Source organism: Nerophis ophidion, linkage group LG03 (genome assembly GCF_033978795.1).
Source record: "Nerophis ophidion isolate RoL-2023_Sa linkage group LG03, RoL_Noph_v1.0, whole genome shotgun sequence".
In the NCBI taxonomy this organism is placed as follows: Eukaryota; Metazoa; Chordata; class Actinopteri; order Syngnathiformes; family Syngnathidae; genus Nerophis; species Nerophis ophidion.
Genome location: NC_084613.1, coordinates 33,395,012 through 33,422,447, shown reverse-complemented (window position 1 = coordinate 33,422,447; position 27,436 = coordinate 33,395,012). Strand labels below are relative to the sequence as shown.

At 39.2% G+C, this 27,436-nt stretch overlaps 1 protein-coding gene and 1 long non-coding RNA gene across 6 annotated transcripts in view; one reads left to right on the top strand and one right to left on the bottom strand.

Moving 5' to 3' along the window:
- slc4a11 (solute carrier family 4 member 11) overlaps nt 1-27,436 on the top strand; it is a 303,990-nt gene that overhangs the window by 170,768 nt on the left and 105,786 nt on the right. For all 5 annotated transcript variants that reach the window (XM_061894871.1, XM_061894875.1, XM_061894874.1 and 2 more), the window contains 2 exons: nt 10,529-10,610; nt 12,868-12,991. In XM_061894871.1, the coding sequence (XP_061750855.1) occupies nt 10,529-10,610; nt 12,868-12,991 (206 nt within the window). The remainder of the gene's footprint in view (nt 1-10,528; nt 10,611-12,867; nt 12,992-27,436) is intronic.
- On the bottom strand, nt 22,570-25,988 carry LOC133548746 (uncharacterized). Its single transcript, XR_009805933.1, has 4 exons — nt 25,745-25,988; nt 23,345-23,413; nt 23,049-23,151; nt 22,570-22,861 (listed from the first exon to the last, which is right to left on the bottom strand). It is a non-coding gene; the product is annotated as an uncharacterized LOC133548746 (long non-coding RNA).

The following is a 27,436-nucleotide window of genomic DNA, read 5'->3' as shown; positions in this document are numbered from 1 at the left end:
TCGTATTATATTTGTTCATATAAGGATATTTATTCGTATCATACTTTTTCGTATTATGATATTTATTTGTATTATAATATTCGTATTAGGATATTTGTTCGTATTAAATTTCTTCGTATTATGATATTCCTTCGTATTTGTCCGTATTAGGATACTTCTTTGTACTATGATGTTTTTTCATATTATATATGTTCGTATTATGATATTTGTTCGTATTAGGACATTTGTTTGTATTAGGATATTTCTTTGTAATAGGATATTTCTTCGTAATATATTTGTTCGTATTAGGATTTTTGTTCATATCATGATATTTGTTTGTATTAGGATATTTTTTCGTATTATATATGTTCGTATTATGTTCGTAATACGATATTGGTTCGAATTATGACATTTGTTCGTACTATGATATTTGTTCGTATTGTATTTGTTCATCTTATGATATTCGTTCGACGTGTAAAACACTTTCTGACCGTCTCTTACATGCCCCTACTTTGGCAGCGTCTTCTCCCTGTCGTCTTTGTCGTAGTTTTAGCCCTTCCATAGCGAGGCAACTGACAGACCCGAGTTAAAAACTGTATGCTACTTTATATTAGAAATGGCGACAATACATTACGATCATTAGTGCTTATCGTATTTTCCAGACTATAGAGCGCACCGGTGTATAAGCTGCACCCACTAAATTATTAGGGTAAAAAAATATGTTTCCATATATTAGTCGCACCGGACTATAAGCCGCAGATATTTACATTGCGAAATGAGTTATTTACTCAAAAAGATGATGTAAATGTTTATTCACATACCTTAATTGTTTCCAAAAGGTGTCAGTGACACGGCAGTAAAACTACTGATCAAACAAAACCGAAGTCATGGTCATGGACCCACCAGCTGCGAAAGCTAGCTCTCCAATCAGCTAAACAGACTTAATAACTCCACTTTACGAAACTGAAACAATACAAAAAGAATGTCGTTGTAAGTTCATAACACTAACGCAGAAGCTCTTGAACGTGTTAGCATTTGAGCTAACGCTAACGACGCTAGCTTCATTACATTACGATAACATTGGACAGTTTAGTAAGTAAGAATCGTATTAGTTTAACTGTAAAACTTACAAATGTTGCTTGGAGTGATGAATTGAAGAATCCATACCAGTAGAAACGTTATACATGGCTCAAAGACCAAACAGTGCATGCAGTGAGCGAACTCGTCCAAAAGATGGCGCCATAGCACAAGCAATAAAACACCTTCCATTGTTGTTTTTTAACCTACTGTCATTATGGCCACAGCGAAAAAAAAATCCACAAATTAGCCGCACCTCTTGTAAGCCACAGGGTCCAAAGTGAAGGGAAAGAGTAGTGTCTTCAAGTCCGGAATTTACGGTGGTTTGTACTTTTAGTAGCAGGCTAACTACCTAAAAGTTCAGCATTTTCTGTTACACAACCAAAAAGCGTTCATTGAAATCGGATGTGTTGTATTTACCGTAAATAAAGAAGACCTAAATCATTTACATCGTTTTAATTATTTGTTTTGCTACCCGGGATAAAACGTTTTTAACAACAAACCGCGTAACAATTAAACACAGTTATGATGGCATTCGGCGAGTTTAGCCTCGTAGCGTAATTTGTTAGTATCAGATGCGTGTTCTGATGCTTGGTGGTTTATTTAGCTAGTGGACAAAAGTGTCAAGGAGGGGAAATAAGTGGTTTTATCATTTCTAGCTAGCCACTCATTAGAGTGAGTATCATCGGCGGTCGGATTAACGCCCGTGTGACCCGCGCATATTTGATGGCTGACCCAGTCCCGGCGGCGCACGCACCCGCGCCACCCTTACATCGCCACGTGACCTCATCAATGTGCCGTGCGCTGATTGGCCGTACATCCCCGCCTCCATATCGGATAAGTGTTTCATCTGCCACCTCGTCTTATTTAATCACCTTCCTCACTGTGCCCTCCACCAACCACCCAGGAAACCAATCATTCTTTTCTCAGTGTGTGTGTGCGTGTTTGTGTGTGTACGCGCACTGACAGTGCTGCCAGCGTTGAGGCCGCAGTTAATCTTTTCGGCGGCATAAGATTGGGAGATTTTATTGAGGTCACCTCTGAGCCTCATGCAAAAAGAGAACCTGCCGCACATCTCCAGCCAATATCATAATGGTCATATGAATCATTATTATAGTCTTGCACCTCCCATTTCAGCTTCCTCTCGTGTTTGTGACATTCCATCATCATCCTTCTGAAACGCAGCCGAAATCCCACGGAGCGTTGTGTGGTCCCAGGTCAAGATGTAAAACAGGGGTGTCCAAACTTTTAGCCGCATTGGACGAATAAATATTTTGTCCAGGACCAAAACCCCGTAAATATATATATATATATATATATATATATATATATATATATATATATATATATATATATATATATATATATATATGTATATATATATATATATATATATATATATATATATATACATATACATATATATATATATATACATAAAATATTATATAAATATATGTATGTATGTACATATATTTGAATATATGTATGTATATATATATATGTATTACGATATATAAAATGTGCATATATATGTGTGTATATGTGCATATTTACATACATACATTTATTTATATATATATATATCAAATATAGATTATTATATAAATATATATACATATGTACACATATTTGTATATGTGTATATATGTACTGTATGTATGTGTATACATTTTTACATGTCTATAAGGATGTGTGTATACATACATACATAGATATGTGTGTAGATGTACTTTAATACATATATATAAATATATATATACATGCATACATATAGAAATATATATGTATGTAAGTGTATGTATATATATATATATATATATGTATGTATATATGTAAATGTATGTATATATACATGTATTACGATATATAAAATGTGCATATACGTGTGTATATGTGCATATTTACACACACACATATTTATATATATACATATATTTATATATACAGTATATATATATATATATATATATATAAATAATATCTCAGTGACGTGCGGTGAGGTTCATGGCTGGTGAGGCACTGACTTCATCACAGTCATATTTATAAACATATGAACCCTAAAGAGTATCTTATTCACCATTTGATTGGCAGCAGTTAAGGGGTTATGTTTAAAAGCTCACACCAGCATTCTTCCCTGCTTGGCACTCAGCATCAAGGGTTGGAATTCGGGGTTGAATCACCAAAAATGATTCCGGGCGCTGTGCCGCTGCTGCCCACTGCTCCCCTCACCTCCCAGGGGGTGAACAAGGGGATGGGTCAAATGCAGAGGACACATTTCACCACACTTAGTGTGTGTGTGACAATCATTGTTACTTTAACTTAACTTTAACTTTACACATACAAACTGTAGCACACAAAAAAATAACATTTAATAAAAAAAACGTTATTATGGTCTTATCTTTACTTATAAATGAAGTCCATGCGGCGCTCCTTTTAAACAAAAGCAGCGATAACTTGTTTATAGAAGTCTTCCTTATCTTTCTTCAGTTTTAAAAGTATTTTTGTTTTAATGGAGATCTTCTTTTAAATATTACCTCCTGCTTCGATTAAAAGTCCAGTTTAGAAAACTGTTTTATTTTAGATATGTAATCCTCCATGTTAAAAGGCCAGGCGAGAGGAAAAAATAAACGATCGCTGCCAACTGTTGCTGCTTGTTGTCACTTCTTCTGCAGCCGAGTAGTCGCAAGAATGATCTCTGGGATCACTAGCGCCCTCTATCACCAGGAGGCGGGATTACTGCGAGCCTCACCCAGTGCGTCTTCGCAGCCGTTTTATGATTGCTCAGCACAAGAAATACGTTACACACATACAGTTGTTGACAAAATACACTGTACATTATATACCTCCTCTAACTAAACTATGGAAATATATAATATAATTCATATAGCAATATGGTCTCACTGCACAGCAGCCAGCAGTTAGCCGAGTCATTGCGCAATTCAAGGTGAGGCTCAACGGGCTGTGACTCACCGCAAGTCTCTTCTCAGTAGTTGAACAGCAACTGTGAAAATTCAGCGATTTTAAATAAAAATGATCTAAAACCGGTGAAGTTAAATGGAAAATAACTTTATAGTATAATCACTGGATACATATAACAATTTAATAATTTTTTTTTCTTTTTAAATTTTTTTTCTTTCCATGATGGCACGTGAGGCCCCGCCTCACCTGCCTCTCCTGACTGCACGTCACTGATACACACACATATATATATATATATATATATATATATATATAATATTAATCCAATGGATACAAAATTAATAATAAAAATAAAGGATATTAAGAGAATATGAAACCTTGTTTACTTCTGTGACGACCTCATTAAATTTTTGTCATCAATCAGAAATATCAAGCAGCTAAAATGCTCCAAACATGGATAAGTATGGAGAGTGTTTTGCATTGTTCCTATGATTTATTGTAATAGATTTAAAATGATGTATTTCTGAAATTGTTTATGGTACATGGACATTTTTTTATAATATTGACAGTTTGTGTTTTATTGTGTTAAGTAGGATCATGATTTTATTGTGCACCATGACTTGGGTAGGTTGTTTGCATTTGGTCATATAAGTAATTGCTGCGCTTAACTTCATTCAAATAATGTTAAGTGATCATTGACCTGAATTACTCATGTTTTCCACAAGATGGTGACAAAGTAGCGGCATATAAATTTAACTTTTAAAATTTATTGAAATCTGCCCCAGCGACCCGACCTCAGATAAGCGGATATAAATGGATGGATGAAATCTCTCTGCGGCCAGATTTTGTATAATACATAAGATGTCTCGCGGGAAAATTGAAGACACCCGGCGGTCCACACATATCCCGCAGTCAGTAGTTTGGACCGGCGACATCTTGGAGGTTGTTGCTCGCCATCACAACGGGTGGAAGTTATCCATGCCTACTTTTAATGGTTAGCCTGGAAACTCACCGGACACATCATCAGGTACACTATCATTTCAAATTCAGCTGCACATAATGATTTTATTCAACTTTTTTTTAGAATATTGTAATCACTGTCTGTTATACTAAAACAATCATAATCGTAATATTGTTGTTGTTATCACTAATAATAGTCACAATTAAGTGAAAGTAATTGGCAAATTAAAGTATTTGTTTGTAAATGTAATTGTAATATCTTACTCTAAATAATTTAATGTAATTATTTTATCTATCACTTGTTTATGAATGTATTATTTTTAAGGCTGTCAAGGTTATCGTGATAAGGCATTAACTGTAAGTTCCTTCTCTTCTCAAACCAGTCACACACTTCCGGCTTCACAATAAAAGCGCTACGTGTCACATCCAGTCTCACGACAGTAACTAAATCAAAAATGTCTTACATTACATCATGCTTGTATTGTCAAATATGTTTTGTGATGTAATCTGTGATATTTCTGCCTAAATAAACGCAGGTACATCAGTTGAGGACAATAGAGGGGGTCATTTTGTGGGAGGCTTGATTACAGTGTTATTTTATAACATGCTCTGGTTTATTGTTCGCAATTACAAAGTCTTCAGCAGGATTAATAGCAGTCTTTATTAATAAATAGAGAAGGTTAAAACATTGTCATGCAGAGATATGAAGAACCTTAACTTGTACAACATGTAATGTACAGAATATCAGAAGCATTTATTCAGGTAGAAATATTACACATCACATGACCAAACATCTTTGACAATCAAATCACAACCCTAACAATCCACATGTTGTGTTATTAATGTGTAAAGCTGGTATCTAAACATGGTGTAGCTCCTCTTCTGAATGTAAGTGTTCCTACAGCAGAGATATAAATTCTGTATTCCTACAAAGTACAAAATCTGGCAGATACATATATTTTTTAGGTGTCATTAAAAGCGTATTTATGTCCTTTTTCTGTTTGAAACCAAACGTTTTTATTTAAAACCAATCTAATTGTTCAGTTGTGGTATTAACAACTTTAAAATTATTTGTCTAGTGGACACTTGAATCTAGCTGCGGTTAATTTTGATTTAACTATGAACAAAATTAAAATAAATCTCGATGTAATATTTGAATTGTTAAAAACCTCTAGTTATTTCATTTCTATACTTAATCAATATATTATAGTAATTACATGAAATTAAATGATTAATAGTCTTGCTAATTTATCAATTTAATAATATTGATAATTAATTACCGGGCAGTATTTAAAATTATTTTAATGGACTTGTTAATTATTATTTTTAATCTATATAAGTAAAATGCAATAATCTGAGATTAAATATAAATATAATTCTTCATAAATTGAATAGTAATAATTCAATGCAGAAATTTAAATGATTATTTTATTGTACTTACTACTTATTATTACTCGTGTTCATCATATTATTTTATTTTATTTTAAACAGTATAGTACATTCTTAATACCAATAAATACAATATATTTTAATAACAATTATTTTATGTTTTTTGGGTTTTTGTTTTTTTCTCAATTACTGCAACTATTAGTCTTGTGAACATATTTTGATTTAATTAGAACAATTTACCGGTCTAGTAATATATTTAAATCATAATAATTACCAGTATTATAATAATGTAATGTGGCAAATACAACTAAAAATCCATCAAAAAATATTTGCACCATCTAATGCAGCCAAAAACTGTATGTTCAATATTCAATGTTCGTTAAATTGAGTGATTGTGTTTTAGTGGACCTCCTATATAGACAAAATGGACATCAATTTCTCCTGCTAGCTAACTGTAGGCCTCTTTTCATCTCGTCATGTTTGTCATTCCCGTCGCCGTCTGCGCACGCCGTCTCTTCTTTTGCTTTTTAATCACCTTCTACCTCAGCTCCTTTTTTCTTGTCTTCCCGCTCTGCGCGTCGTCCTCTTTGTCGGCCTCATTCCGCCTTGCCGGCAGCCGCGCGGGAACTGTTGTCATGGCGACCCACATCATTTTCCCGCCATCAACGAGACGGCAGCCAGAGGAGACGGAAAGCGTGAGAATATGGAAATGAACATATTTCCTGCCATGTAGAGGACGGAGTGTGTGGCATCCCCAGGGAGGTCCAGCTGTAATGAAGTGTGTTTTAGCGAGGTCACATGAACCTCAGCCGTCTGAAACCAATGCTTTTCTACATCTTGGCCACCAAAGGCGCTAAAAACAACCTCATGTTTGTCAATATGTGTCAAACTTTCGGAACAAAACATCTAAAACGTGCCTGGTCCGCCAGAGAATAAAAAGACGTAGCAGGAGGGAGCAGTGTTACTAAATTATCCTCTAAAAGCACTCACGGCTTGTGAATTTTTTCAAAAGTTTGTATTTCTAAACACGTTTGTTTTGCTTTTTCATGTTTTTAACACACTTTTTTGCAACCTAATGTTTGTCAATATGTGCCAAACTTTGTGAACAAAACATTTTAAATGCAGCTGGTCCACCAGAGAATAAGAATATGTAGCTGGAGGGAGCAGTGTTACTAACTTATTCTCTAAAAGCACTCAGGCTTGTGAATTTTTTAAAAAGTTTGTGATACCAAACACGTTTGTTTTGCTTTTTTGTGTTTTTAAACACACTTTTTTGCAACCTAATGTTTGTCAATACGTGCCAAACTTTGTGAACAAAACATCAAAAACGCGCCTGGTCCACCAGAGAATAAGACGACGTAGCAGGAGGGAGCAGTGTTGCTAACTTAGCTGGTAAAAGCACTCACATCTTGTGAATTTCTTAAAAAGTTTGTATTTCTAAACACGTTTGTTTTGCTTTTTTGTGTTTTCAAAACACTTTTATACAACCTAATGTTCGTCAACATGTGTCAAACTTTGCGAACAAAACATCTAAAACACGCCTGGTCCGCCAGACAATAAGATGACGCAGCAGGAGGGAGCAGTGTTGCTAACTTATCCTCTAAAAGCACTCACGTCTTGTGAATTTTTAAAAAAAAGTTTGTATCTTTAAACACGTTTGTTTTGCTTTTTCATGTTTTTAACACACTTTGTTGCAACCTAACATTTGTCAATATGTGCCAAACTTTGTGAACAAAACATATTAAATGCACCTGGTCCACCAGAGAATGAGAATGCGTAGCAAGAGGGAGCAGTGTTGCTAACTTATTCTCTAAAAGCACTCACCTCTTGTGAATTTTGAAAAAAGTTTGTAATACCAAACACGTTTGTTTGGCTTTTTTGTGTTTTTAAACACACTTTTTTGCGACCTAATGTTTGTCAATATATCCCAAACTTTGTGAACAAAACATCTTAAATGCGCCTGGTCCACCAGAGAATAGGAAGACGTAGCAGGAGGGAGCAGTGTTGCTAACTTAGCTGGTAAAAGCACTCACGGCCTTATGAATTACTTAAAAGTTTGTATTTCTAAACAAGTTTGTTTTGTTTTTATGTGTTTTTAACACACTTTTTTGCAACCTAATGTTTGTCAATATGTGCCAAACTTTGCGAACAAAACATCTAAAACACGCCTGGTCCGCCAGACAATAAGATGACGCAGCAGGAGGGAGCAGTGTTGCTAACTTATCCTCTAAAAGCACTCACGTCTTGTGAATTTTTAAAAAAAAGTTTGTATCTTTAAACACGTTTGTTTTGCTTTTTCATGTTTTTAACACACTTTGTTGCAACCTAACATTTGTCAATATGTGCCAAACTTTGTGAACAAAACATTTTAAATGCAGCTGGTCCACCAGAGAATAAGAATATGTAGCTGGAGGGAGGAGTGTTACTAACTTATTCTCTAAAAGCACTCAGGCTTGTGAATTTTTTTTAAAGTTTGTAATACCAAACACGTTTGTTTTGCTTTTTTGTGTTTTTAAACACACTTTTTTGCAACCTAATGTTTGTCAATATGTGCCAAACTTTGTGAACAAAACATCAAAAACGCGCCTGGTCCACCAGAGAATAAGAAGACGTAGCAGGAGGGAGCAGTGTTGCTAACTTAGCTGGTAAAAGCACTCACGTCTTGTGAATTTCTTAAAAAGTTTGTATTTCTAAACACGTTTGTTTTGCTTTTTTGTGTTTTTAAAACACTTTTATACAACCTAATGTTCGTCAACATGTGTCAAACTTTGCGAACAAAACATCTAAAACACGCCTGGTCCGCCAGACAATAAGATGACGCAGCAGGAGGGAGCAGTGTTGCTAACTTATCCTCTAAAAGCACTCACGTCTTGTGAATTTTTAAAAAAAAGTTTGTATCTTTAAACACGTTTGTTTTGCTTTTTCATGTTTTTAACACACTTTGTTGCAACCTAACATTTGTCAATATGTGCCAAACTTTGTGAACAAAACATATTAAATGCACCTGGTCCACCCGAGAATGAGAATGCGTAGCAAGAAGGAGCAGTCTTGCTAACTTATTCTCTAAAAGCACTCACCACTTGTGAATTTTTTAAAAAGTTTGTAATACCAAACACGTTTGTTTTGCTTTTTTGTGTTTTCAAACACACTTTTTTGCGACCTAATGTTTGTCAATATATCCCAAACTTTGTGAACAAAACATCTTAAATGCGCCTGGTCCACCAGAGAATAAGAAGACGTAGCAGGAGGGAGCAGTGTTGCTAACTTAGCTGGTAAAAGCACTCAAGGTCTTGTGAATTACTTAAAAGTTTGTATTTCTAAACACGTTTGTTTTGTTTTTATGTGTTTTCAACACACTTTTTTGCGACCTAATGTTTGTCAATATGTGCCAAACTTTGTGAACAAAACATTTTAAATGCAGCTGGTCCACCAGAGAATAAGAATATGTAGCTGGAGGGAGCAGTGTTGCTAACTTATTCTCTAAAAGCACTCACGTCTTGTGAATTTCTTAAAAAGTTTGTATTTCTAAACACGTTTGTTTTGTTTTTTTGTGTTCTTAACACACTTTTTTGCGACCTAATGTTTGTCAATATGTGCCAAACTTTGTGAACAAAACATCTTAAATGCGCCTGGTCCACCAGAGAATAAGAAGACGTAGCAGGAGGGAGCAGTGTTACTAACTTATTCTCTAAAGCACTCACTTCTTGTGAATTTTTTAAAACGTTTGTGTTTCTAAACACGTTTGTTTTGCTTTTTTTGTGTTCTTAACACACTTTTTTGCACATGCGCAATGACCAATTATGCAAATTTGCCGGATGACACACACTTTGTCCGACCCCTGCCTCAAGTACATTGCAGTCCTTGTGGAAACGCAGACTAAAAAAAAAAAAAAAACGCTGCTAGCTTTTGTAGTATTTCTGCCAACGACAACATTTTTTTTATCTTGATAAAATAATTTTAAGTGTAAGGTGCAGCTCGGTGGCCATTTTGGATTTTTGTAATTAGCCAAGGAAAGCCACTAAAAGAAAAATTAAAAGAGAACACAATGGTTTTATTTTTTGCCTTTTTTAACTAAATGAAAACTTAACAACGACATGCACATCTTTTATGTGTGTGCGTGCGTGCGTGCGTGCGTGCGTGCGTGCGTGGGCTCTTTGTTGACCGACTCAACACCTGTCACCCTTGACCTTTTCCCCCACAGTCCACCTGTTGTCAGAGACCATCCAGGGGGTGACGGCCACCGACACAGGAGTCCATTACCAGCAGTCCTGGCTCTGCATCCTGTAAGTGTGACTTTGACCATATTTGGGTGCACACTCCCCGGCCACATGATTAGGAACACGTTGAGTATTGCGGTTGCACTGAACAAAGGCTGTACTGCATTGTAGCGGCAGCTGTTTCAAATCATTTGACCACCGTCTTTTGATACAAGACAGAAAAAAAACTCAATATCCACATAGAAAAATTTAAATAATCTATTTCAAGATCAAACTGTGGCCAACCCATGCTAATGTTAGCGTCTTATTTTATGATAGCCTTTTAGCTAATTTTGTATTTTCACACCTACACGAACTGTATTTTGGTATTTCCTCTTATTTGGTCACACACTAACATGCTCATGTTTTTAACTAACTTATTTTGTAAGTTTAAACCACGAAAATTATGATTTTTGATACTTGGGGCCATCGTGGAAGTGTGCTAACCTCTCTTGTATTAGCATAAAGCTATGTTTATATGACTACACCTAAAAATACTGTATTTTAATATTTGGCACCATTTAAAGAAGTATGTTTGCTTATACTGTGTTACAATGCTAACGTGTTTTACAATCTTTTCAGTTAATTTTAAAAGCTTTAACCTGAAAATCATGTTTTATGATACTTGGCGCTGTCACGCCAAATTTCTTCCCCCCTACAAAAACCTTCTCCCCCATTTACTTCCAGGGTCATGATTAATACAGACGTTTTGTCAACGCTATATTATAAAAATATAACGCTATATTATAAAAATACAGACGTTTTGTTAAGGCTATATTATAAAAAATTTCAAAAAACAATTTACAAACACAAGCTATGGGATGACATAAGAGGAAACGTGACCCCGGAAGTAAATGCGTCATCCCATAGCTTGTGTTTGTAAATTGTTTTTGAAATTTTTTTTATATTATAGCGTTAACAAAACGTCTGTATTTTTATAATATAGCGTTATATTTTTATAATATAGCGTTATATTTTTATAATATAGCGTTAACAAAACGTCTGTATTAATCATGACCCCGGAAGTAAATCGGGGGGGGAGGTTTTTGTAGGGGGGAAGATATTTGGCGTGACAGCGCCATCTTGGGAGTAAGCTAGCTTGTCTTATGTTTTATGCTCGCTCTTTTTTAACTAATTGTGTTTGTTTAAACCTAAATATCATATATTTTGATACTTGGCACCATCTTGTAAGTAAGCCAATGTCTCTTATATCAGCATGCTAATGTTTTATGCTAGTTTGTTAGCTAATTTTGTATGTTTACACCTAAAAATAGTGCATGTTAATACTTGTCGCCATTTTGGAAGTGAGCTCACTTGTCTTATGATGGCATGCAAAGGTTTTGTTAGTTTTTTAAACTAATTTTGTTTGTTTGAACCTTCAAATCACAGATTTTGATACTTTGCGCCATCTTGGAAGTATACTAAAGTCTCTTATATCAGCATGCTAATGTTAAAATGTAGCTGCTCAGCTAATTTTTTATGTCTACACCAAAAAATTGTGCATTTTCATACTTGGCGCTATCTTAGAAGTACGCTAACTAGTCTTATGTCAACGTCTTTTTTAGCTAAATTTGTATGCTTAAACCTAGCATTTGACGCTTGGGGCTGCTAATGTTTTATGCTAGCTTTTTTGCAGATTTGTTTATGTTTATACCTAACAATCTTAGCTTTTGATACTTGGCTCCATATTTGAAGTATGCCAACTTCTCTTATATTATCATGCTAATGTTAATGTGCTAACGTTTTATACCAGCTTTTTTATTTTGCTAATTTTGTACATTTAAACCCTAAAAATCATGGATTTGGATACTTGGCGCCATCTTTAAAGTAGCACAGAGATTCAGGGCACAATTCAGCGTGAATCAAGTCACACTCCTAGCTGACATTCAAGTGTAAAAAGAAGTGAATAAAAGCAAAACTTAAATTAAAAAAATATTTAAAAAAGGGATTTACATGGAAATAATCTGTTCCAAAGTCAAACTGCTGCCGTAATGAAAGCTTTATTAATTATACAATAATAACCAAATGTTAACTAAAAATAATATTTTTAACCTTTGACATGAAAGCATCAAAGGTGTACTGCAAAATGTTTACAGTCTAGGTCTTTTTTAACAAATAATGCAGAGTTGTTGCACCGCTCGAGTGTCGCAAATGATGAACGTGTGAGGAGGGAAGCGAGATCGGTCATCTTGCATTCCGATGGCGTTTGCTATCGATTTACAGAGGAGGAGGTCAAGCCATGCAAATGACATCCTTGACATTCCCCTTCCATGTTTGCTACCAGCTGCAACGTGAAGAACCTGCAGAGGCGTCACGTGTGCATCTCCCGCCTGGAGAGGCCGCAGAACTGGGGGGAGAACTGCTGCGAGGTCCGCTACGTCATCCTCGTGCTGGCGCCGCTCAAAATGGTAATCACATCCTGGCATGAATATATATATATATATATACAGTGTATATATATATATATATATATATATATATATATATATATATATATATATATTTATATACATACATACATATATTACTGTAAGCATCCTTTATGGCTATTAGAATATATTATTCAATCAATTAATCAATCAATGTTCATTTATATAACCCTTAATCACAGGTGTCTCAAAGGGCTGCGCAAGCACATGAACATTTCTTCTTTTTGTCAAAAGTCTAGCAGCCAGATTTTGTAACAACTGTAATCTTTTAATGCTAGACATAGCGAGACCCCCCAAAAAAATACGTAATCGAGACAACGTAACCAACGCATGAATAATGATCTCAGTGTCGCTAGTGGACAAAATGGAACTCATTTCAGCGATATTACAGAGATGAAAAAAGGCTGTTTCAGTAACACTTTTAATGTGTGACTCACATGAGAGAGTTTGGTCGAAGATGATACCCAAATTATTTACAGCATCGAGTCGCCTTGTGTAATTGATCGGTTGTCAAATGTTAAGGTGGTGTTATCAAAAAAGTTTATAAATGTTTTGTTGTCAAATGTTAGGGTGGTATTATTAAATGGGTGTATAATTTTTTGGCTGTCAAATGTTGGTGTTATTAAAAAAGTTTATAAATGTTTTGTTGTCAAATGTTAGGGTGGTATTATTAAAACGTGTATAATTGTTTTGTCAAATGTTAAGGTGGTATTATTAAATGGGTGTATAATTTTTTTCGTCTTGTGTAATTGATTGGTTGTCAAATGTTAAGGTGGTATTATTAAATATGGGTGTAATTGTTTTGTTGTCAAATGTTAAGGTGGTATTATTAAATATGTGTGTAATTGTTTTGTTGTCAAATGTTAAGGTGGTATTAATAAATAGGTGTATAATTGTTTTGTTGTCAAATGTTAAGGTGGTATTATTAAATAGGTGTCAGTGTCTAGCAGGACCGATAATCTACATTTTATAGTTTGTAGGACCGTTTACTGTTTATAGTTTTCTTAGCATTGAGTTGGAAAAAGTTAGTGGACATCCATTGATTATTTCATTAAGACACGCCTCCATCCATCCATCCATCCATCATCTTCCGCTTATCCGAGGCAACAGCCTAAGCAGGGAAACCCAGACTTCCCTCTCCCAAGCCACTTCGTCTAGCTCTTCCCGGGGGATCCCGAGGCGTTCTCAGGCCAGCCGGGAGACATAGACTTCCCAACGTGTCCTGGGTCTTCCCCGTGGCCTCCTACCGGTTGGACGTGCCCTAAACACCTCCCTAGGGAGGCGTTCGGGTGGCATCCTGACCAGATGCCCGAACCACCTCATCTGGCTCCTCTCGATGTGAAGGAGCAGCGGCTTTACGTTGAGTTCCTCCCGGATGGGAGAGCTTCTCACCCTATCTCTAAGGGAGAGCCCCGCCACACGGCGGAGGAAACTCATTTCGGCCGCTTGTACCCGTGATCTTATCCTTTCGGTCATGACCCAAAGCTAATGACCATAGGTGAGGATGGGAACGTAGATCGACCGGTAAATTGAGAGCTTTGCCTTCCGGCTCAGCTCCTTCTTCACCACAACGGATCGGTACAACGTCCGCATTACTGAAGACGCCGCACCGATCCACCTGTCGATCTCACAATCCACTCTTCCCTCACTCGTGAACAAGACTCCTAGGTACTTGAACTCCTCCACTTGGGGCAGGGTTTATAGTTTTCTTAGCATTGAGTTGGAAAAAGTTAGTAGACATCCATTGATTAATTTCATTAAGACACGCCTCCAGCTGACTACAATCGGGCGTGTTGGTCAGCTTTAGGGGCATGTAGAGTTGGATGTCATCAGCATAACAGTGAAGGCTAACACCGTATTTGCATATGATGTCGCCTCGCGGCAGCATGTAGTTACTACAGAGTGCAGGGCCAAGAACCAAAGCCTGTGGAACTCCACGCGTTACCTTAACATAGTCCGATGTCACATTGTTATGGGAGACGCTCTGAATCCTATCAGTAAGATAAGAGTTAAACCAAGACAGGGCTAAGTCTGACATACCAATACGTGTTTTGATACATTCTAATAAAATGGTATGATCAACGATATAGAATCCAGTACTAAGATCTAGTAGTTGCAACATGGATGATGCAGTAGCATCCATCATTAGCAATAGATCATTAGTCATTTTTGCGAGGGCTGTCTCCGTAGAGTGATTTGCCCTGAAACCTGGTCTGAAAGTGTTCACAGAGATTTTTTGAGGCTAAGTGTTCATTTAGCTGCTGTGCAACTATTTTCGTGAGATAAAGGGAAGGTGGGACACCAGCCGTTAGTTTACCGTGAGGTCAGGATCGAGGTTAGGTCGAGGATGAATAATTGCTTTTTTGAATGCTAGGGGCACAGTGCCAGAGGAAAGTGATACGTCTATAATAGTTGGCACTGATGGTCCTAAAATTACAAACAGCTCCTTGAAAAGTTTCCCAGGAAGTGGGTCAAGTAAACATGTTTGTTTTATTCCATTTTTATGCTGCAGGAGTTCCTCTAATGTTATTTCATCAAAAAGAGAGAGACTATTTTGGAGAGCATTCTCCGTCGTAAATACATTTGTATCTTTGTTAGTAGAACCCAGTTGTAGCTGGGATGGGATGTCTTTAATCTCCTTTCTAATGAGTTCAATTGTCTTATTAAAGAAATTCATAAAGTCATCATTCGAGTGGGTGGAGATACTGGGAGGAGTCCCTTGTTGGGTTAGCTATGCTACTGTGCTGAACAAATATTTAGTGTCGTTTTTGTTGAGGAGGATGACATTTGAGTAGTAATTAGCTTTAGCTAAGGTAAGCATGCATTTATAAGTTATTAAACTATCACTCCATGCTTGATGGAAAACCTCAAGTTTAGTCGCGCGCCACTTGCGTTCCAGCTTTCTACATGATAGTTTAAGAGCTCTAGTTTCTTCTGTAAACCATGAAGTACGCTTTTGAGGGGGCTTTTTTTTTACTTTAGTAGTGCTATACTATTGATGGCGTTACGCAGGACATCGTTAAAGTTGTTAGTGAGGTTATCAATACAGCCCACATAATTTGGTAATGGCGGTTTACCAAAGGCGGTTGGCCAGCAAGAATCATAGTTGTGACAGGATTAATGTTGTGGCTGCTAAAACAGTAGTTATTATTAGCTTGTTGACAATGAGGCAGACCTCTAAATTTTAAAAGGTAAAGATCATAACTTTGGAGGTGGTGACACCCCGGACAAGCACTTGATCCATTGTATTACCGTTGTGATGCGTGGGTTCATTTATTATTTGTGTAAGACCGGAGCCATCAATTATAGTCTGGAGCGCCACGCACGGAGGGTCTGATGGGGTATTCATATGGATATTAAAGTCACCCATTATAATTATATTATCTGCGTGCGTCACTAGATCAGCGACAAACTCTGAAAATTCACTGATGGGGGCGGTAGATAACAGGCAGGTAGAGGCAACATTGTGACAGACCTCGTAGTAAACACCTCAAATTATCTATATTTATTACTTAGGTTAAGGGTAAGGTTATGGTTTTCATTGTATAGTAGTGCAACTCCTCCACCCCTGCATTTGTATGGTTAGTGTGAAAAATTAATCTGGTTTAAGCCAGGTTTTGCTGAGACCAATGAGGTTAACATTGTTGTTTCTGATGACCTCATTAACTTATAACATGTTGGGAGACAATGATCTGATGTTTAAAAAGCCCATATTAAAGGTAGTGGGCTTTTTTGAGGAGTTTTTGTCAATGGTATCCATAGTAGTGATATTAATAATGTTACGTTTATTTTGTGTAGTGCACCTTAAATAATTTCGATCATATCTAGGAATTGATATGATAGGGATCTTCAGATTATTTGCTTGGTTCTGCGATTGATAGAACGTGTCATAATTTGCCACCTCAGTAGAAACCATATTTACCTCTGGCAAAGTCACTACAGAAAAAACACTATATGAGGAACCCATACCTGACAACGAACAGGAAGTTGGCCGTCTTTGTTTTCGCCTTCCATTTTTTGGCGAAGAAAAGGAGTTGTTTTTTAACAAAGCCCTCCTAGGTACTTCGACCAAATGAGTTGTGGTTAAAATGACAGATACTGCACATATAGGCGATGATACGTTGCAAACAAATTTTGCCTACGCAATAAGATGTGGGTGTGGCATGGCGCCAAACATTGCTCTGGTGGTTTTTGGCCATTTTTCAGTGAAAAAAAGGGTCCTACTTTGACGACTTTCTCCCTGAGACTTTGACCAAATGAGTCACGGTTAAAATGATAGACACTACATATATAGTCGATGACAAATTGCAAAAAAAAGTTGCCTACGCCATAAGATGTGGGTGTGGCATGGCGCCAAACATTGCTCTGGTGGTTTTTGGCCATTTTTCAGTGAAAAAAAGGGTCCTACTTTGACGACTTTCTCCCTGAGACTTTGACCAAATGAGTCACGGTTAAAATGATAGACACTACATATATAGTCGATGACAAGTTGCAAAAAAAAGTTGCCTACGCCATAAGATGTGGGCGTGGCATGGCGCCAAATATTGCTCCGATTATTCGCCACAAAACAGGAAACGTGTAATGACTCGGCTCCACAAATTCAGATCCTGATCCTATTTAGTAGAAATGTTTATGATGACACACTGAAGTGCTCGTTGGGTCAGTACCTGTTCATACCTTCTTGTAGTGGGCGGAGCCTAGCAGCGTAAACTGCTCCACGCCACTAACAATCTGTTATTTCTGCAGTTAGGGTGATCAGAGGCGGACACTAAACTGAAGGGAGATGATAAATTGCAAAAAAAAGTTTTTCAATTGACAGGATGTGGGCGTGGCATGGCGGCAAAATTTGATCTGATGATTCGCCACAACACACGAATCGTTAGAACCTGGTCTGACGAGTTCTGATCTAAATCTTATTTGCTACAAATGATGATAACAGTCTGAAGTGACTTTATTTTATTTTGTTCGAGCACCGCGGGAATTGTTTTTTCTTCTATATGTTTAGACGCCTTTTTGAGGCCCTTAGTATGCACGAAAAGTCATGTTTTGCAGACGTGTCAAGAATGACGAAAAATGTCCCTGAATTTTTGCGTGGTAGGAACGGACGCCGTCGCAAGCATCAAGCGGGCCGGCCGACTTGCATGAACCCCGCGGTACAACAGGGGGGGCGAGGGCACGTACAACACTGGCTTGCAGCTTTATTAGTGTTTGTAATTTGGGCTTGAATTTGAGTTTAATGTTTCCAAAACGTCCGCTGGAATTAACTTGATGCTATGCAAGTCGGCAGCCACTTTAGAACTCTTTGTTCTCACTGAAGCACACCGCCTTCTACACACACACACACAAACACACACACACACACATCCCTCTTCATCATCGTCATTGGCGGTCACTCGTGGTCGAGTATGACTGTCCTCTTTCCTGGTCCTTGTTGGTCTTCAGGTGGATGTGGACGCCGATTCTGGACTCGATTATTCTGGGACAATGTGGACAAGGGAATGTAGTGGTGGTGGGTTTGGGTTGGGGCTGTTTGGTGGATGCTCTCTCCTTTCTTAGTCTGAGCTTGTCTTGTGCAGCATGACGGAGGTTGTCATTATATTGCGTGGCACCCTCACGGACAAGGTTTCTCCACATCCTCCTGTCTGTTGCCTTGACTTCCCAAGACTTAAGGTCTATGCGACACTTTGTCAGGTTTGCTTTGATGTTATCCTTAAATCTCTTCTTTTGACCTCCCGTGGCCCGTTTCCCTTTATCAAGCTGGGAATAAAGGACTTTTTTTGGGAGGCGAGAGTCAGGCACGCGGTCTACATGGCCAGTCCATCTGAGTTGGTTTTGGACAATCGTGGCAGTGATGGTGGGCAAGCCAGCCTCCTCCAGGACGCTGGTGTTGGTGCGTCGGTCCTCCCAGCTGATCATGAGGATTTTTCTGAGACATCTATGATGGTAGGTCTCGAGTGCCTTTAAGTCCCTGCTGTAGGTGGTCCAGGCTTCTGAACCATACAGAAGGGTGGGGAGCACGACTCCTTTGTAGATCAGGATTTTGGTCTTTGCTTGGAGGTCACGGTTCTCGAAGACTCGCTTCCTCAGCCTTGAGAAGGCCCCGCTGGCACAGCTGAGGCGGTGGTGAATTTCATCGTCAATGACAGCTTTAGATGACAGGAGGCTACCGAGATATGGGAAGTGGTCCACATTTTCCAGTCGGATTTTGTCAATTGAGAGGTTTGGGGGCAGGACAGGTGCACTACTGTTTGGTTGTGGTTGGTGGAGGATTTGAGTATTCTTTATATTGATGGCAAGACCAAACTGTTTGTATGCATTCGCAAAAGCAGACAGAGTGCACCGTAGGTCCTCTTCTGAGAGGGCTACGAGGGCATTATCGTCTGCATACTGCAGCTCCATGATGGATATGGTGGTGGTTTGACCTTTAGGCCTGAAACGGTTGATGTTGAGGAGTTGACCGTCGGTTCCCTGGGGCAGATGTATGTTTGTGAGATGGAGGATAGCAGCAACAAAAATGGAGAATAGTGTTGAAGCAATGACACATCCCTGTTTTACACCTGTGTCTACTCTAAAGGGTTCCGTTTCATCTCCACTGTCACTGAGCACTGTGGCTGAGATGTTATCATGCAGTAGTCTCAGTACCCGGATGTATTTGTTTGGGCAGCCAATCTTGGACAGAACCAGCCAAAGGGCCTGACGGTTAACCGAGTCAAAGGCTTTGGTGAGGTCTATGAAGGCCATGTATAGTGATTGGTTTTGTTCCCGGCATTTTTCTTGCAATTCTCGTGCGATGAAAATCATGTCTGTGGTGCCTCTGCTTGGGCGAAATCCACTCTGAGACTCAGGAAGCATGCTTTCTGGCAGGGGGGTGAGTCTCTTGGCCAAAACCCGAGCGAGGGCTTTCCCTATGGTGGACAGGAGAGAGATGCCACAGTAATTCCCGCAGTCTGCCTTGTTTCCTTTCTTAAATATGGAGACAATTAGGGCATCTCTGAGCTGTGCTGGGATTTCCTCTTCTTCCCATATTTTGAGAAGCAGGGCATGGATGTGCTTGGTAAGATCGGGCCTGCTTTTCTTCAGGACCTCTGTTGGAATGCCGTCGGGCCCAGCAGTCTTGTTGTTCCTCATCTTCCCAATGGCGTCCTGCAGCTCATCCAAGGTAGGTGGTTCTCCCATGCTTTCATCTGTGGGTTGTTGTGGAAGTTGGTCAAGAGCCTCCATCTCAGGTATAGTGTCCCTGTTTAAGAGGTTTTCATAGTGTTCTTTCCACCTGTTTGAAATTGCGTACTTGTCCTTCAGCAGCAGCAGACCATCCTTTGAGCGAAGGGGGGTTAGGCAGCGGTGGCTGGGACCATACACCGCTCTTGTGGCATCGAAGAAGCCTCTCGTGTCTCCAGAGTCAGCAAGCTGCTCGATCTCCAGAGCCTTCTTTGTCCACCACTGGTTCTTCAGTTTCCTAACCTGTGTTTGGACAGCTGCCTTTGCTTTGGTGTGGGCTACTTTTTTCACTTTGCAGTGGATGTCATTTTGCCAAGTGATGAAAGCTTGCCGCTTGTTGTCAATTAGTTGCTGGATCTCAGTGTCGGTCTCATCAAACCAGTCTTGATGTCTCCGCTTTTTGAGACCAAGGATATTTTTGCAGAATTTCATTATGACAGTCGAAAGTGTGCTCCAGTGTGTTTCCGTATCCTCTGGGTACTGTTTGGGCAACGCTGCGCTAAAGGGCTCCTGCAGCTGTTGTTGGTAGGTGGTGTCACTCAACACCTCGATGTTAATTCTTGGCCAGCACTGTCTTTTCTGCATCCGTCTTTTTCGCATTAAGCGGATGGACATGATGGAGCGAATGAGGCGGTGGTCGGTCCAGCAGTCGTTTGCACTGGTCATTGCTCTGGTGTTTAGGACGTCGCGACGGTCTTTAGAGCGGACAATGTTGTAGTCAATGAGATGCCACAGTTTGGAGCGAGGGTGCATCTACGATGTTTTGAACTTGGGTTTCTGACGGAAAAGTGTGTTGGTGATGACCAGGTTGTGCTCCGAGCACTTAGTTAGCAGTAGTGTGCCATTAGAGTTTGTATTTCCAACCCCTTCTCTGCCCAGCGTACCCCTCCATAGGTGGTGGTTTCGTCCCACTCTGGCGTTGAAGTCTCCGAGCAAGATTAACTTGTCCTCCTTGGGGACTTCAGATAAAACTTTGTCCAGGTCAGCATAAAAGGCCTCCTTAACTTCATCCTGTGCATCAAGGGTTAGTGCATAGGCACTAACGACCTTGGCCATATGACTGCTAGCAAGCATAAGGCGCAAGGTCATAAGGCGTAAGGTCATTAGGCGCTCGTTGATGCCCACAGGGAATTCATGGAGGTGGTTGATGAGGCAGTTCTTAATAGCAAAACCCACACCGTGGATTCGTGGCTCATTTGCTGGCTTTCCTTTCCAAAATAAAATATATCCGCCTTTTTCTTCCTTCAGCTGCCCTTCGTTGGCCAGCCGGGTCTCGGAGAGTGCTGCGATTTCGATCTGGAACTTCCTTAGCTGTCTGGATATGATGGCTGTTCGCCTTACAGGTCTATCGCTGGCTTGGTTGTCCGTGAGGGTTCGCACGTTCCAGGCTCCAATGTGTAATTTGTGTTTTCTTAGTTTCTGAACGTGTGGTGGTGATCCCTCTGGATGCGGTATTCCAGACAGGATGTTGCGAGGCAGGCTATTTTTAGGGTACCTTTTCTAACCCCCTCCCCTACTGTGGTGAGCAGAGTGGATCCTGAATAGGGCTGCTCAGTCATGGGTGCAGCTGCCGAGAAGCTCTTCTGCCTCAGTCCATGACTTTAACGACTGAATCTAACACCCACCGCCTTTGTGCCAGGTTGTGGCTAGGGACTGCCAGACTTCACTGTCCTGCCCCCGTTACCACTTCCCGGTCGCCAAAGGACTTTAAAGTATCCGGGATGTAAAATGCATGGATTCCCATTCGGGAGGACGCGTGGGGAGAATGATGTGCCTGCAGCCAACACACGGTCCTTGGCAGAGAGGGGCTTTGATCCAGTGGCATGGATCCATGACGACTATTGCAGCCTTCATCCGCCTTCAGTGCCGTTGTGACATGCAGTGTCATCCTCCGCCACTTCCAACCGTCGAGGTATTTGGACCGCACTTTGTCTGGAACCTCACCATCGACCTTACCGCCGCTCCCGACGGCATCGCTCTTAGGTTCATTGGAACACGCAAGGCTCTCCACCACGGCAAGGTGGCGGTCCATGGAGAGAGCGAAACACACACACATGTTATCACCAAGTTTTTGATCATCACTTGTGGGGACAAGGGAAAAATATATTAGTTTTAACTAAGGATGGATACCATACAGAATCACAGTACTATTAATGCCAGGATAACACATGTTTCACTTTTCAAGAAAGTGTATTTTCTTTTTCCAATATTTAAAAAAAAACGTAACCAAAGTAACACAAATTTCCCTGTTGTGGGATCAATAAAGGATTATCTTATTTTACCTTAAACCACAAACATACAATACAAACTTATTTCAACTTTTATTTTTACTTTTTATTTTTAACAACATTGAACATAAAGAACATAAAAACTGTTCTACTTAACCAGTCTACTATCTCGTATTCTACTATTTTACCTGCAATCTCCTTTTGTAGGCCTTAATGAGGTTGTACACATATAACTTAAATGCTTGCCATTCCCGTTTTTGGAGAGCTTCCGGTTCAGCCCTCAAACATTTTAAACAGTCACTCTTTGCTGATAAAATATCAGAAGGGATGAATCGCTTCATGTGCTTCTCGACAGCCTTCCCCTCTTTCTCTTCCCAGGTTTTTCTTTTCTGTGCAGCTTTACCTGCAAGTGACCATACAAAATATGTATATGGAAATAGAAGAATTAAAAGAAAATTAAGTTATACATTTGTTTCCTTTAATGTCTGTAACCCACAGAGAACAATGCATATATATGCATTTGCATTATTTGTGAGAAAACAAAGACTGATAAAACTTGACTAAAAAAACAGTTTATGAATACAGTTTACCTTTGCACGATCTCCTAAGGATACCTCCTCTTCTTTTGAAAGTCGTTTCAGTCTCTTGGGGGTGGGATTGCTTCCTCCTCAGCGGTTGTAAAGACCCCCTCTTCTGTTGGTTCAATGTAATAAACATTCAGTGTCATGCTTACCATAGGCCACATGCACTTCTACAGTGCTAACCAAATGGAACTTCAGAAACTATTCTAAATAACATAATATTAAGACATATATTGTCATTTAAACCACTGAATACTGTCCAATACATGTAATAAACCACAAAAATGAGTATTGACATTACATACCATTATCAAGAAATGAACAGTTTTCGTCCTGTCTGGTAAGATCTTCCTCTTCAGTTTCCACAACAATTTCTGTGGGAGACATACCATGTTAAGCTTATAATTGAGTTCAAACCAAACAAAAGGATGGAAAAATATTATAGACAAAAGAAACAACAAAGATGACAACATACCATTTGGACCAATTGTGATTTCATCTAAGTTCTTGCCATGGAACTCTGCTAATCGACCTTGCTCGAGTGCCATCAAAATTTTGCTGATTTTTGCCAGCTGAAGTGTATTTTAGGGAGTCTAACTTGCGATGGATTCTAATATCATGGCCAAGAAAGTTGGCCAGCTTGTCCATCTCTGTGTCTGTCATATTTAGCACAGTTGAAAGGTTGGCAGCATATTTTCGTAGTTCCGTGGATGTAAGTGACACAGGACACTTTGCATTACATGCTTTTGCATAGTCTCGTATGCAGTCTGAACCACGGAAATGCGTTTACGCTGTGGGTCTTGCAAACAGGTATCTGTTGTCTTTGAGAACCCCACAAGTTTCTCTGTACTTAACAAGAAATTCTAATACACACACCATTTTTGGAGTCAAGAGAATAGGAACAGGCCTGCCTCGTTTTCCCCTGATGACAATCCTTGACAAATGTCAGCAGAGTTTTTTTGCACTTCAGAGTGCCCAGTCTACATCTTCATGAGGATAAGTTGTGTCTCTTGTCAAAAAAGCCAACAAGGGCATGGCTGCTACCTCTCCTTGTCTTTGTCTGTTAAAGGAATGATCTGTGTCAAACATACTTTTGTCAGGTCTGACCAGGCCTTTGTGGAAGAATTTTCAGATAGCGCACTGCTGCACTCATCATGCATTTGACTGAGAAACTGATGCATTTTTTGAACATCCTCAGTGAAGGGCATAAGTTGTGGTACATTCCACTTTTCTTCGGCTATATTCCTCAGGGCTGTTGCAGAGATCAACTCGTTCCACTTTTCACGGTGGACTTCTTGAAACTGAGTGGCATTCCTTACCAGCTCTTCATTAATCATTATCAAACCTTGTTCTTTCAAGAGTTTGCTGACTTTGACCAGGGAATTCCCAAGTTTATTTGCCAGTTATGGAATCCAGAATTTGTTAGTGTCACTATCAAAGCCAAAAGGACATTTGACAGCTTTGACCATCTCCAAGTAGTTCTTAGGATTCACTAAATCCTCTATTTTTTTCCAGGTAGTTACTCCCCTGGCAGTATGAATCAGTCTTACTAATTCCCGCATCTTCTCTCTGACACATTGTTGATTTTTTTGCTGACATACCACTTTTGTTCAACAGGTGCTGGCCAACTTCTGTGATGACATGGTCATCTTTTATTATTTCTGTGATTGGATCAGGAATCATGGCACTTATTACTGCCCACAGTTGTTTGGATACACTTGAAGGCACAGGCCCAGTAAATGTGCACATAGACTGGACACGGTTCTTTCCAGGTTTTCGGGTGACTGATGCAGGTTTGAGGCGACAACTTTGCATGTGTCTCCACAGTACATTTCTGGTAAACAGTCCTTGGCTATATGCACAGTGCATACAATGATTTCCTTTAGCTTCTTTAGGTGGTCGTTTGAATGGGACCAGTTCACCCTTTCCTGACTCCATAATAGCAGCATAGTTCCCTTTCTTACAACTATAGTCTAGCTGTTTCCTTCTCTCCATGGAACTCTTTGGAAAGCTAAGAGCTACTTCCAATGTCTTTTTGTGTGCACTTTCTAGATGCCTTGCCATCTTGCCATGAGGCTTACTGCAATACAAGCAATAATGTTGTTTGTTGTAAACTCTATTTCCATGTTTTTTGAGGGGAGCACAAACAACTACCGTGTCAATTGTTTCCTGACTTGAGCAGGGTTCCTCTGTTCCAGTGATATCAGTTGTTATGCTGTTTATGTCCAAGTCCATGTGGTCTACTGTTGTGCTGTCAGGACATCTGTCTTTCATCCAATATGTGTGAAACAAAATCAATGTGAGGTTTTGGAAATATCCTAAATCTCCGATGTCCATCATAAGTAGACATATAACTTCTTAGAAGTCCTTAAAGACAACCAATCAGCTTTAAATTAGGGCTACTTTGACTATAAACCAGTCCAAATGAAAAACAAATGTAACACAAAGTGATTCAAAAGGTTTTTAGGAGCAAGGCTGATGTTTTTAATTAAATGCATCTGTTCTTAAAGGTTCTCTGAGTTGCCCTCAAAAAAATATATCCTTAACTCTTTGTAGTAAAATCTATAAGTTTAGATGACAATACAATTAGTATAGGCTTTTTGTGAAAACAACGATAAAACTTTTTGGCTGAACTTGGTTATGAATAAATTGTTCTTGTACAAATGACAGTCAATAACATCCATTTATAAGAAAGATGTGCTTACCTTTTGGTTTTATCAGCTTATTTGTGTATCCCATTAGCCGACATCTCCTGCAGACAATCTACCTTTGTTATGGGGACCATGTGGAAGTGATTAACTATACATGGAAAAAGTATGAGCAGACCAGCGAGTGCAGTACCAGCTACAGCCCGATGAGGGGGCTGCTGTGCAAATGTCTCCCACTCAAACATAACCAGTAAACATGTTTTTTGGGCCAAAGCTTAAAAATCACTTAGGCATCTTTAGAATGGATCTGACTATAATTTGAAAAGGTTCCCTTTAGGGGACCTCTTTTTTTGTCCACATACTGCCAAAGGTCCCCTAAAGGTGACTGTGTAAACAGAGCGATGTCCCCATTAAGTAAGCATTGCCAGAACAGACACACACACGGATATAATAATGACTCTCCAGCCTTAGGTGGTTGATTTTGGTCCTCCCTCAATTCCCTCAAAAAGCGCTCTTCCATCATCGCGTCCTTCCTCGCAGAAGGAGATGTCCTCCTCTCGTTACCTGGAATGAGTTTTGGCAGTGATCCTGACATTCTCATTGTGGTTTTCCAGGTAACGGCGTGTTGTGTGAGTAAGCACTATGTTGCACCGGTCCCCGACACTAAGTGTATTCTGGGAGTGAAAATTATGTCCTCATTAGCGAGGGAGAAATCTAATGTTCTCATCATGGGGATGACTTTGTCATTGTTCTCCTCTCATTTAACCCTTATTAGCTTCTCATTGGATCCCGTAGAGTATTCCTGCGTTGTCATTGGGTACTTCCCAAACAATAGGACCTCCGCTTTATATTTCTGCATCCCCCCCTAGACTGGGCCGCTAAAACAAATTAGAGCCGCATCCCACTGAAGTCGCAGCAACAATTATTGTCAGTCTTGCGTCGCATTTCCAAGGCGACCCACAATAAACTCCCCCCAACCCACACCGCACTCCCAAACCCTCGGAGAAAACGCGACGTGCTTGCGGAAGCTTTTTTTTTTTTTTAACATATTTATATATATTTTTTAATACAATTAAAGACATTTCTAGGAAATGTAATGCAATTTTTTTAATCCCCGAGCTTCATCCAAGGCCTTGGAAGTCTGGCAAATGCTCAATGTTATTCTGCACTAGAAAGAAGATGGAATTTTAATCGAAAAACATGAGTTTCTTTGTGTAATGGAGACATTTTCAGTCTTGTGTAACTCTTCTACTCCTGCAGCACCACATACAAAAGGGTGAAAATGTGGCAAAACTATGTATGTATGTATGTATGTATGTACAAACCCCGTTTCCGTATGAGTTGGGAAATTGTTTTAGATGTAAATATAAACAGAATACAATGATTTGCAAATAATTTTCAACCCATATTCAATTGAATATGCTACAAAGACAACATTTTTGATGTTCAAACTGATAAACTTTTTTTTTTTTGCAAATAATCATTAACTTTAGAATTTGATGCCAGCAACAGGTGACAAAGAAGTTGGGAAAGGTGGCAATGAATACTGATAAAGTTGAGGAATGCTCATCAAACACTTACATGGATCATCCCACAGGTGTGCAGGCTAATTGGAAACAGTTGGTTGTCATGATTGGGTATAAAGGCAGCTTCCATGAAATGCTAAGTAATTCACAAACAAGGATGGGGTGAGGGTCACCACTTTGTAAGCAAATTGTCAAACAGTTTTAGAACAACATTCCTCAACGA